Genomic DNA, 11307 nt, shown 5'->3' on the forward strand with positions numbered 1-11307 from the left:
CTTTTCCTCCCCAATAAAGACACCTCTTCAGGAAATAGGTAATGAAAGCTGTTAACTGTTTCATATCTTTCTCATTCAAGATTAATGTTCCTGTGGAAGCGAGGAGTTGGGGGTGGGCAGAGGAGAGCAACTGGGGAAAACTGAGACAACTGAAACAGAACAACGATAAAAAAAAAGATTAATGATAAACCTGTATCTTCTCACACTCCCAAAGTACCCCTGGGCAGCCTTTGTCCAATCACTTTTTTAAAAAAATTTTTTCTTGTTGACATGATGACAGATGCCTCCCACTTCTGCCCTTGCCCCCTCCATCCAGCCCCTCCCCCCCAGCCTTCAGCACATTGTGGCCTGTGTCCATGGGCTGTGCACATATGCACACGTGTTCTTTGGCCAATCTCTTCCAGCCCCCACAAATAACAGCAGAACCGCTTATAAAATAGAAACCTACTGAAAAGTGATTCTATGATCCTTGCTCTTATCTTGCGGGATTAGGTATCATTATAAGTATTTTATTTAAACAATCTTGCTGCAATTTATATGACCCCCCTATGACTACTGTTACCCTTAACCAACAGATGTCAACGTTAATCATTTACCCTGAATGTTCAGAAGTATGGCATGTTACAGAGCAGGCAAGGCATAATCCTTGTGTGCCAGTTTTGATGTGCTTGTGACAGTTGGCGATCTTATGAACCATTTGATCCCAGAAATAGCAGCAGAGAACAAGCCTGACTGGCAGGTAGGGCGGTGAGTTCATGACAGAAACAAGAAACTGCTTCTCATTGGACACTTCGGAGCATTCTCTTCTCTTCAGACACAGAGCAATATTCTAGAGCCGTGGACTGATAGGAAATGTAAAATACAAAGAAAAGCTCTGTTCTGAAAAACAAAACCCAGAATGAATAAGTCATGGAAATCCTTTACCTCCCTTGACAGCCTAATTCCCCAGGTGCTGAAAGATGGCACGGAGAAGAATGACCTCTATTGTTCAGGAAGCTGTATGGGCGGATCAGCCAACCCCACTGAGGACACTGTGCATGTGGCTTATGAGCCAAAGTTGACCTGTCTCCCCAGAGCTGCACACCAGGGCCACCAGAGAAGAGGTGATGGACGCTCATGTCCAGCTTGTGAGAGCTGTCCAGGAAATGCGGGCCAAGATCAACACGCTAGAGAAGGAGAATCAAGCGCTCCGGCTGATGCTGGCTTCAAACAATCAGAGAACCCCAGGCTCAGAGGGACAGTCAGGAGATGAAGGGGAAGAGGACGTCACAGACTCTGGTGACCTAGGAAAAGTGCCCGGACAACCTCCAGCAACTCTTCACGATGCTATTTCCACTGATACTGCACCAGATGTGCACGCAAACCAAGGTAAAGAAAGTCCATAGGTCTTCTGGGCTGTGCGCGTGTTTGCAAGTATCTCCTAAACGGCAGGCTTACTGTGCCTCTCACATAAATGTATCATTTCATGTTAACAGTGGCAAGTTTCTTTTATTTTCTATTGTTAGGTGACCTTTAAACCCTAGGGCAAACATTTCTTTAGCATCGTTAAACAACAGATTTTGGCAACATTAAAACTATTTCCATACATTCCTACAAAGATAAGAAAGGCAGGTTTGTGAAGATCAGTCATATTTCAAACAATGTGTTTTTTGGCTTCAAGCATTTAAATGCTACATAATTGGACACCGAATGGATGTACGTCAAGCAACATGCTCGCTTACTGAGCTTGAATGATATTGCACAAGAGCTGAGTGTATGAACATCAGAGTCAGGCAATACGGATGCCAGTGACTGGTCACTCGTCAGCCGCTTGACTGATCTTTCATTTTTATTTTCTTCATTTGAAAATGTTCTCACGCCAATAAATCAACAAACAAGGTTGGTGAGAGTGTGAAGGAAAGGGAACCCTTGTACACTGTTGCTAGAAAGTCATCTCCATAGAGAGGATCCTCAAAATTCTTTTACAAAACTACCTTAATTCTACCAGCAATTCTACTTCTGGGTATCATATATCTTTAAAAAAATTACCAATTCAAAAAGATAGATGCACCTTATGTTCATTGCACTGATATTTACAATAGTCAAGATTCAGAGCAACCAAGTGCCCATCAATAGACGAGTGGATAGGAAAGTTGTGGTACATATATACAATGAAATATTACTTGGCTAATTAAAAAGAATAAAATCCTACCATTTGCTACAACATGGATGGACCTACAGGGTGATACGCTGAGTAAAATAAGTCAGACAGAGAGAGACAAATACCATATGATTCTACTTACACGTGGAATCTAAAGAACAAAATAAAGGAACCGATAAAACAGAAACAGGCTCGTAGGTACAGAGAACAGACTGATGGTTGCCAGAAGGGAAGGGGGTTGGGGGCTGAGCGGAAAAGCTGAGGGGATTAAGAAGTACAAGTTTATAGTTACAAAAGAGTCACAGGGATGTAAAGTACAGCCCTGGGAATATATTCAATAATATTCTAATAACTCTGTATGGTGCCAGGTAGGTACTTGAATTACTGGGGTATCACCTCATAAATTATGTAATTGTCTAATCACTACACTGCACACCTGAAACTAATACAAAACAATATCGAATGTGAATTGTAATTTAGAAATAAAATTAAAAAGAAAATGTTATAGTACCCATCCCACACAGTTGTGAGGATTAACTGCAATAATAGATCAAGTGCTTAGCATTACCACCTGGCGAATATACAACAAAAGGCAGGTATTGTTGCTTATCCCTGTTTTACAAAGAACTTTACCGTCCTGTATGAAGGTATGTTATATATAATTCAACCTATTATACAAGTTGAATGCTTCAAGATGCAAGGTCAATGTTAATATATTCTAAAAATCAAATCTCTCACCTTTTACTGAGAATAAATTTGACTGTGAAGGCTATATACATGAGGTCAGAAATGAACAGAGGGAAAAAAATACATCCTGTATTGAAATTGTCGGTGCTTGCCTACACACAGCCTATTCAAATAAAACTGATATACATAATTAAATACTCAAAGTCCTCTTGACATCATCTGCCAAAGGCTTCGGGCAATACCATTTAGAGGTCCTGAACAGCTTGGCGGTGAGACATGTCCTACTTACCAGCTGCTTCTCTCTGTTAAAGAACTCTCTGTCTAGGATAAGACCCTATGTTTCAAAGCTGGGAACAGATTTAAATCAGGGCCTTTTCCCTTTTTTGTCAAGTACAAGTTTGGATCTGAGTAGTTCTGTCTGCCGGTTATTAATAAAATTGAAAGCGTAACCCATGAGGAGGTTTGAACTGCTCCTGGTAAAAAAAAAAATGGACATTTATATCTCCCGATTCTAGGGCTCCGTAACCTCCGGGTTCTCGGCTTCGGGGGCTGAGCAGTTCTGTACTGTAGGAGTCTGTCTGGGGCCTGGGAGGATGTTTAGCCGTTTCCCTGGCTTCCAAGCACTAGATGCCAGTACCACTCGCCTCCCCTCTCCAACCAGGACCATCCAAAATGCCTTCAGACATTCGCAGTGTCACCTCGGGGACAAAAGGCCCTCCAACTGGAAACCGCTGCCTTGCTCACTCCGAAGGTCAATTACACTCCTTCACACCTGTTTTCTGGGGTGCTTCTCCTGATAAGAAAGTGTGGCCTTTGCGTATCCGGTGCCATTCTAAAACAAGCAGTACACTGTTCAAAGAACAGAGCATGCCACCCAGCCGAGAGGAAGTTAGAATATTAATAAGGCGGTTGGTACAACACTTCTTCAGCATATGGAGGATAACTTCCAATAAGAATATTAGCATTATATTTAAAAAGGACGGGTGGGAAACATTCGGTAAATTTGGGGACCACTTACCCGTTGGCATGGATCAGACACAGAAAGAAATATGATTTGAGTCTGTGCTCAGGAGCCCAGGTTAGTTACTTTAATCAGATACTTTAAACTTCCGTTTACTTTAAACAGGAGCCTAAGAGCAGGGATTCCTCACACTTCTACGTTAGTTAATGGCAACGCTATGACTAACGCTATGGTCAAGATTTGAAAACATTTATTGGGCTGGCCAAAACTTCCACTTAAATTTCCTCTGAAAAATAAAAGCCCCATTTTCATTTTCACCAACAGCTTTATGGATTTGGATATTTTGAGTATGTCAGCTATCTCCTGCATTGTATAAGATTGATTATCCTCGAATGTCTCAATGTGATCACGACCAGCAGCATCTTGTCCATCAGTCATGGAGCATCATCCCACGAGAACTCTCCAGCAGGAAACTTCACAAAAACACTTCTGACACATCCGATCAGTCACAGCACCTTCTCCACACACTGAACACATCTTTATTTTTTATTATTTCAATTGCATGTTCGCCTTTCTTGAAATAATAAAGCATAATAGGCTGAAAATGTCACTTATTTTCTTCCATCTTCAATATTAAAATGGCTGCACAAAAATTCACCAATTTTGCTAAGTTTTTTTAAGTGCACTCTGATCTGACAGCTGTCACAATACAATCTAACAAAATTGTTTTTGAATGAAGTTAAAGACAACTAAGCACTACTAGACCCATCTTACAGGGGAAAAAAAAACCAGAAAAAGAAAAACAAACTGCGAGGTCTCAAGGTCAGGGTGGTAAGCCTCGGGGGTGATAACTCGATGTCTGATGTCTGCATAGATGTTGGATGCAGGCCATGGGGTCAGCTAGCTCAGTGTTAGAGCTGAGACTCAGACAAACGAAGACTTCCTTGAATGAAGCTCTTTTAATCAGTGTGCTTTAGTTACCAGGAATGGTTCTAAAAGATTTGGTTTGCTTCAGGAAAAGAACTTATTGGAAGACATTATGGACAGAAATTGAATTGGAAACCTTCAGAAAGGAAGGCTACAGATCTCTCCCTCTCTCTCAGCAGCGCTCCAGTTTTTCACAAAAGATATTTTTGCTTCTTTCCACGTGTCAACTTCGCTTTCACCCCTCATTCAACAGGCTTCCTTATGATGACTCTCCCAACTAAAGGCAAAGCACACAATCATAGGCCGGTTAGCAGCAGCCAGACCAGACATCTGTGGCCACTCAGGTGATGAGGGACCATGGTAGAGCAGGATCTTGAGACTCAGGAGTGAGGCAGCCACCCAGAATCAGCATCTCTGTTTCAATGCTGTATTCCCAGAAAGTTCTTTCCCGGCCACACAGTTAAACGGCCTTCACATCCACTCCCTCCTCGGTCTCTACCCCAATGCCCTCATCAGCCTTATTTGTCTTCCTAGAATCTATCGCCACCTGAATTTATTGTTTGTTAATTGTCCGCTGGCCACACAAGAGGGTCAGCTCTACACAGGGGAGAATTTTGTTTTGTTCACGAGCACATCCCCATCTCTTAAAAATGTTGACAATTTTTGTAATGTAAATCAGTGAGTGGATGTCTTTTATGCAAAAAAAAACAAATAAAAAATAATATTTTTGTGTAGTTACTTTCAAGAAAATACTATCAAGACAATTTTCCCTTTCTGAACATTATTAAATATAGGATTTTTAAACTTAAGTTTTGTGTCTCCTGTACAGGCAACGTCATGATTGTTCGGCGCTATTCTGTTTCCTCGCCGATCCATTTATTTGCTGCAAAGGATCCCTGGACACCTGGGAAAAGACATGCACACAGTAGAAATCTAGAAGCCCGGGGAACAGTCCAATCGCTGGCATGTTCTTCAATCAAGAAGAAAGACAATGAAGAAAAACTGCTTGCAGAAGATTCTTTTACCAGCAAGAGTCACAGCCACAGAGCCCTTCCTGAGCCTGTTCTTGGCTGCAGGTGAGGTCCCATCTGCCCCAAGCTAGTTTACAGGGACATAAGCTGTGATGGCTACTTGGATGTTCTCCTGGATAGGCAAGGTCATATCTAGTGGAGGAAAGAAAACCAAATAGGCCATTGGGCCAAAATTACTTCCATCTGACTTATGTCCATTTCAGAAATCAAAAAGAACACATGGCCCTGGCTGGTGTAGCTCAGTGGATTGAGCGTGGGCTGTGAACCAAAGTGTCGCAGGTTCGATTCCCAGTCAGGGCACATGCCTGGGTTGCAGGCCACAGCCCCCAGCAACCGCACATTGATGTTTCTCTCTCTCTCTCTCTCTTTCTCTTTCCCTTCCCTCTCTAAAAATAAATAAATAAAATCTTTTTTAAAAATCTTAAAAAAAAAGAACACATGTATTTGAAGTCAAATGGCACTCTCTAACAGATGCCTGTAGTAAGTGGAAAACAGTGTCCATTCACTCATCAAACATTATTAGTGATCATTCTCTGAGCTAGGAGCCAGTGATACAAGAGTCAGCAAAAATAAAATGTTTTACTTGAAACTTTCATGGACCGACAAGGACACATAGGTAAACTGACCCCTACAATAATGTGTGTCTTGGGGAGAAGACAGTTACTCTAGGTACGGAGCACAGAAGTCCCCTCTGAGAGAGAACTGTTCTTTTGGAGGAAGGTGTCTTAAGAAGGCTTTGGGGGGCATAAAAAGGGCCCTTTGGGCATAACCTAAAATGGCCAAAAGACAAAGTGAAAACTAAATGCAATGCAAAATATGTACATTGGCATTTAGGAGGTGAGAAGCAGCTGCCCGAGCACTGGAGGGCTTGAGAAAACACTGGAGAGACAGCCTGGGAGTGTAAGAGGAATGCTGGCCGGCCAGTGCCCCCTGGGCTGGGTACAGCTGAGGGCTCTTTCAGAACGAGAGTGTTGCCATCCAGCAAAACGGATCGGCTCTAAACTGCTAGATCTTGACCCCCCGGCCCCACACTCTGCGTTTCTATTTTCCAACCCCTGCTTCAGCCCTGAGTCTTTATCAGGAGTCTGCACCCATTGGTCTCCTCAGACTGGAAGAAGGAGAACAAAGAAAATTGGGCCTGAGTTTCATGATTCCCTTATCGCCAGGAAGAGAAAATGGAACCAATAGGGTGGAGGAGAGAATACGGGAGCCATCTAATCCGGCAGTGGCAGGAAGTCAAATCAAGAGATAGTGAGAAGTAACAGGCTGGTGGGAATTCTCATCAGTGTTGAAAAGAGCATGGGACTCCCCACAGGATGTGGGGTACAAAGGTAGAGGCAGTTTTATTTGACTTTTACAAGGCAGGATGAAAATTGTATCTCGCTTACAGGAAGTTCCATTACAGGTGCAAAGAGGGTAACCGGAGTCGTGCAGACGGGTGGATGTAGCCAGGCAGAGAACAGTGGAGAGCTCATCCCAGGTAGAGCAAAAATAACAGCAAGGCAGAGGAGATTGTCCCCGTGGCGAGTGAAGCAAATGAGGATGGAGCGGTGAGCAAGATCCAACATGAAAGGCCTCCCGCGAGCTCAGAGTCTGCGCTTTATCCAGTAATTATGGCAAATCTAGAAAAAATGTTTTTATGAAAAATTTCAACATACAGAAATATTCAGAAGCTGATGTTACAAATACTAATGTATTCATCCATAAAAATTTATCATATGTTCTTCAGACATTTTTATATATGAAAGAAAAAATATTACTACTAAAAAGAGAGGGCCTATGCCTCTCTTCCCCAGTCCCGAGGAGCAAGTATTATTATGAGTTTAGTTTCTATCCTTTGAGTGTATTTTTCATGCCTTCATTACATGCCTTCATTCATTCAGCAAATACATCCTGATGATATACCATGTGCTGGGCAGGATTCCAGGCACGGAGGATGCCGTAGGACACAGAATTCTCAAAACTCCCTGCCTATATGGGCTTTTTCCTTTGTGACATGATAATCAATAGACATAAAAATGCATAAAATGTATATTAGGTTAGATGGCTATAAGGAGCAAGCATTGCTGAAATGTTTATATCATGGCCAGAAAATGCCTCATCGTGTATGTAAAGAGGAAAGGGGATTCTGAGGATTTGGGGCGGGGGGTGGGGGGGCACATTCTAGGCACTGAGAACAGAGGGCAAGGTCCTGGGCAGGCTCCGGATGGGTGTTTGAGGAAGGTGAGGAGGCAGGTGTGAAGGCAATGGAGTGGGAAAGAGAGAGAGCAGAGGAAGTGAAGGAAAATGCCCAGGGGGACTTCCACTTTCTTCCGATGATTCTGGATTTATTCCACGTGAATGGGGGTGCATAGCATACTCTTACCATATTTTTTAAAGATCATATCAGTAGCCCTGCTTTTACAAAGACTCTACAAAAACAATACAGAAAACAAGGAGACCAGATTTAAGGCTAAAAATAGTAATCTGGGCAAGAGGCGACAGTTCCTTGGCCAAGGGCTGCAACGGTGAGCACCCTTTCTGAATGTGCTTTGGAGGTGGAGCCAACAGAGTGTGTTGTCAGAGGAGCTGTGGGCACAGAAATGAGAAATGCGCACCCAACGGTCGTGTTCCAGTGGCTGTGTGTTTTCAAAGACGGAGGAGAAGCAGAGATGTGCCCTTTGCCTAAAGAAATCATACGTACATACATAAATACACAGATAGTTCTGGTCACTTAAAAGCACGAAATGGAATTTTTGTAAAACATTACAGATCACAGAGTAGAAATGCAACATTCAAAGGAAGAAGTCTGCAAAGGAACATCTTCCGTACTCCCACACACGAACCAGCGTCATTTAGGTTGTGACGGACGTCTTTGCAGGCTCGCGTCCACTCGTCTGAAGTTGCACACGGCGTGTTTTACAATGTTATGTTTTCTCCTCTTAAACCGTTACCTTCTCACAGACCTGCAATGTTCACTGAGAGATAGAGTAGTATCAATTTTACCATGTTGGTGTATATATTTTCTATGATAGTTTGGGAACCTACCCAATGTTTATGATGTATTATTTCTCTGAAGCTAAACATTTTCCAGCTTCCGAGCTGCCAACAAATAAACTATTGGAACACCACCCATTTCTAATTTGGAATCTACTTTAATTTGAAAGATTGAGCCAATTTTGGGACTGTGTGAAAACAAGAAACTAAGTAGTGGATGAAAATCAACAGCTAGGTTGGCATAACATCCAGTAGATAGAGAGAGAACAGTTGATTAGGAATTACACAGATTTTTTCAGATTTTTTTTTCTTTTACTTTCTCAAGGATTGAGTAGTAAAGTGACATGCCATTATATTACTCCTCTGGTGTTTCTGGGAGATTTATTTACTTTCTAACAGCTCTCAAAGAATTTTACAAAGATTTATGAAGACCAGTTTGTTTGGACTGGCTTTTTGGAACAGTCAGACCTAATTTGCTTGTGAAATTCTCCACTATTATGTCGAGGAAGTATTTTATAGAATAATGCCAATGTCAATATTTCTAAGAACCAGTGCTCTCAGAAAACTGGAGATAGGATTTTAATTTTTCCTGAATTTCAACATAGAAATGCAATCTTTTCCTCCTACGTTGAAGAAAAAAAAAACAATCTCAAGTTGTCAAAAAGATTAGGAGAAAGGGCCCATGGAGACACCTAAAATGACAAGTGCTATTCTATTTATTTTACTGGTAGGAGAAACCAGACACATCAAAAGCGATACACTGTCTTCGTCTCCTGTAACAAAGGGGTTAAGAAGGCAGCCCCGGACTCACATGGCTAAAGCTCCAACTCCACCATTCACCAGCAACACGGCCTTGGCTAAGTCACTGGTCTAGCCTATGCCAGTTCACTCTTCCCTAAAAACGGGGTCATAATAGCAGTCACCGTGTTGCTTTTGTGAAGAAAAAATGAAGCAGCAAAGTGAGTGCTTACTAAGCACCAGCAGGTGTTATTTTATGGATCCCAATATGTGGAACCACGGGCCTTCCTCCCAAGGAAGGGCGCAGATGCGCACCCCTAGCTGCGGGCCACTAACTGCCGTTCACTGGAGTTACAGCCTCACGTAATGAAAGAGAGAGACCAAAATTGGAGAAGAGGCAATAAGTTTAAACACCATTCTCCAGGCTTCTTCCTGGGAGCAGTTTGTCCTGTTTTATGTCAAAATCCTACATAACACTGTTAGCGGGAAAAGGGAAGTGAGCAAAATGAAAAGATAATCACTCACACAGTGCTGGGTTATTACTGTGGATACTCTCTCCCCTTTATTGGTCGGACGTGACGGGTACTCAGTTACCTACTGCGAAGTCCGTAGCTGCAGATCGATCTGGTTCATAAAATAATTGCCTCAGATGCGTGCTTTTCAACTAAAGAGCCTGGATGGGAAAAGGCCTTCTGCCTGAGGTGGCAAAATAGTCTTCACCTTTAAACGTCCAGTCAATGATTCTCAGGCATACAGACACTTTGTCAGTGTTTTCAAATTGTAGTGTTATCAACCCTCTTCTCTGGACTTCATCAAAGGGCCAGTTTCAACATATAGTCTAGAGTTGTCACTGAGCAAATACACAGCAAGAAAATATTATGCTATATTTAAAATGAAGTTGTAACACTTTAGGCAGTGGTGGGTGATTTGGGAAAAAAACTGGATGTTTTGTATAAAAGCTACTAACAAGTTGTGTTTCTCCTCCCCTTATCCTGCTTTCTTTAGGGACAAGATAAAGACTGTCGGTTTCCTGTTACCCATGGGCATCGCTCCATGTTCCAGAAACTCAAGTTCTTCGAAGTACCCAGCAAATCAGACCGCCAATCAGCTGAGCACCATTGCAGAATAGAATGTGAGGTGGTGAACTTGAAGGAACAGCTGATGCCCGAGACATGGGAGCACCAGGGCCTCCTCAAGGGGTCAGCATCCTCTCCTGCAAAGAGCTCTGGCCAGATGCCCAGTAAGACATACTCGGTGTCAGGCCAGTGGACTTGTCAGTGGACTTCGCTGAGAAACGGGCGCGAGGACTTCGTGTCGGTGTGGAATGCGAACGCTGACGCATGCGCAGCAGCTGTGGCAGTCTCTCCTCACCGTGCAGCACTCGGGCCCTTAAACGTGAGCAAATTAAACTGTGTGCTCAGTGTCCCGAATCTGTGTTATGTCATCAGCAAATGCCGCTGTTCCCATCATACGTGTCACTCTCCAGATCACACTAACAAATCTAGAGCAAATAGTGATGTCCTTACAGTTAATTGTGCTTTGATATTTCACTGACACTCTTACTGGGTCCCTGAATATCCCGTGTCACCGGCACGTGAGCAGAAACAGACAGAGCCACCGCCAATGGCACATACTATGGTCTCAGCGCAACTGTGGGCTGGCTGGACCAAGACACTCAACCAGGTTAGGAGGACAGAAAAAAGGTTCAGGATCATTTCTTAGGGGCTGGAAATCTCAGAACTCCCTCAAGAACTGCTAGTCAACAGAATATCTCCATGTCCTGGTTTGCGACAATCACGTTTTAATGCCAATACCCTTTCTAAACAAATACCTTAAAATTTCCAGAG

General features: G+C 42.9%; 1 protein-coding gene across 1 annotated transcript; it reads left to right on the forward strand.

The window, feature by feature from the left end:
- The first annotated feature begins 1106 nt into the window (after positions 1–1106).
- CCDC195 (coiled-coil domain containing 195) lies at positions 1107–10589 on the forward strand. The gene is made up of 3 exons (XM_045851390.1): positions 1107–1368; positions 5545–5791; positions 10466–10589. The coding sequence occupies exons 1-3, from the start codon at positions 1107–1109 to the stop codon at positions 10587–10589; spliced, it is 633 nt and encodes a 210-aa protein (XP_045707346.1).
- The last annotated feature ends 718 nt before the right edge of the window (positions 10590–11307 follow it).

The sequence above is a fragment of the Phyllostomus hastatus genome, unplaced genomic scaffold (assembly GCF_019186645.2).
Source record: "Phyllostomus hastatus isolate PE091 unplaced genomic scaffold, TTU_PhHast_1.1 phas_contig_137, whole genome shotgun sequence".
Classification (NCBI taxonomy): domain Eukaryota; kingdom Metazoa; phylum Chordata; class Mammalia; order Chiroptera; family Phyllostomidae; genus Phyllostomus; species Phyllostomus hastatus.

What these genes read in the sequence shown, in the direction of transcription:
- CCDC195 (XM_045851390.1), top strand. Translation starts at nt 1,107, where the DNA reads ATGGACGCTCATGTCCAGCTTGTGAGAGCTGTCCAGGAAATGCGGGCC. An exon ending in AGATGTGCACGCAAACCAAG is followed by an intron (nt 1,369 to 5,544) that starts GTAAAGAAAGTC and finishes TCTCCTGTACAG; the next exon opens with GCAACGTCATGATTGTTCGG. An exon ending in GAGCCTGTTCTTGGCTGCAG is followed by an intron (nt 5,792 to 10,465) that starts GTGAGGTCCCAT and finishes TGCTTTCTTTAG; the next exon opens with GGACAAGATAAAGACTGTCG.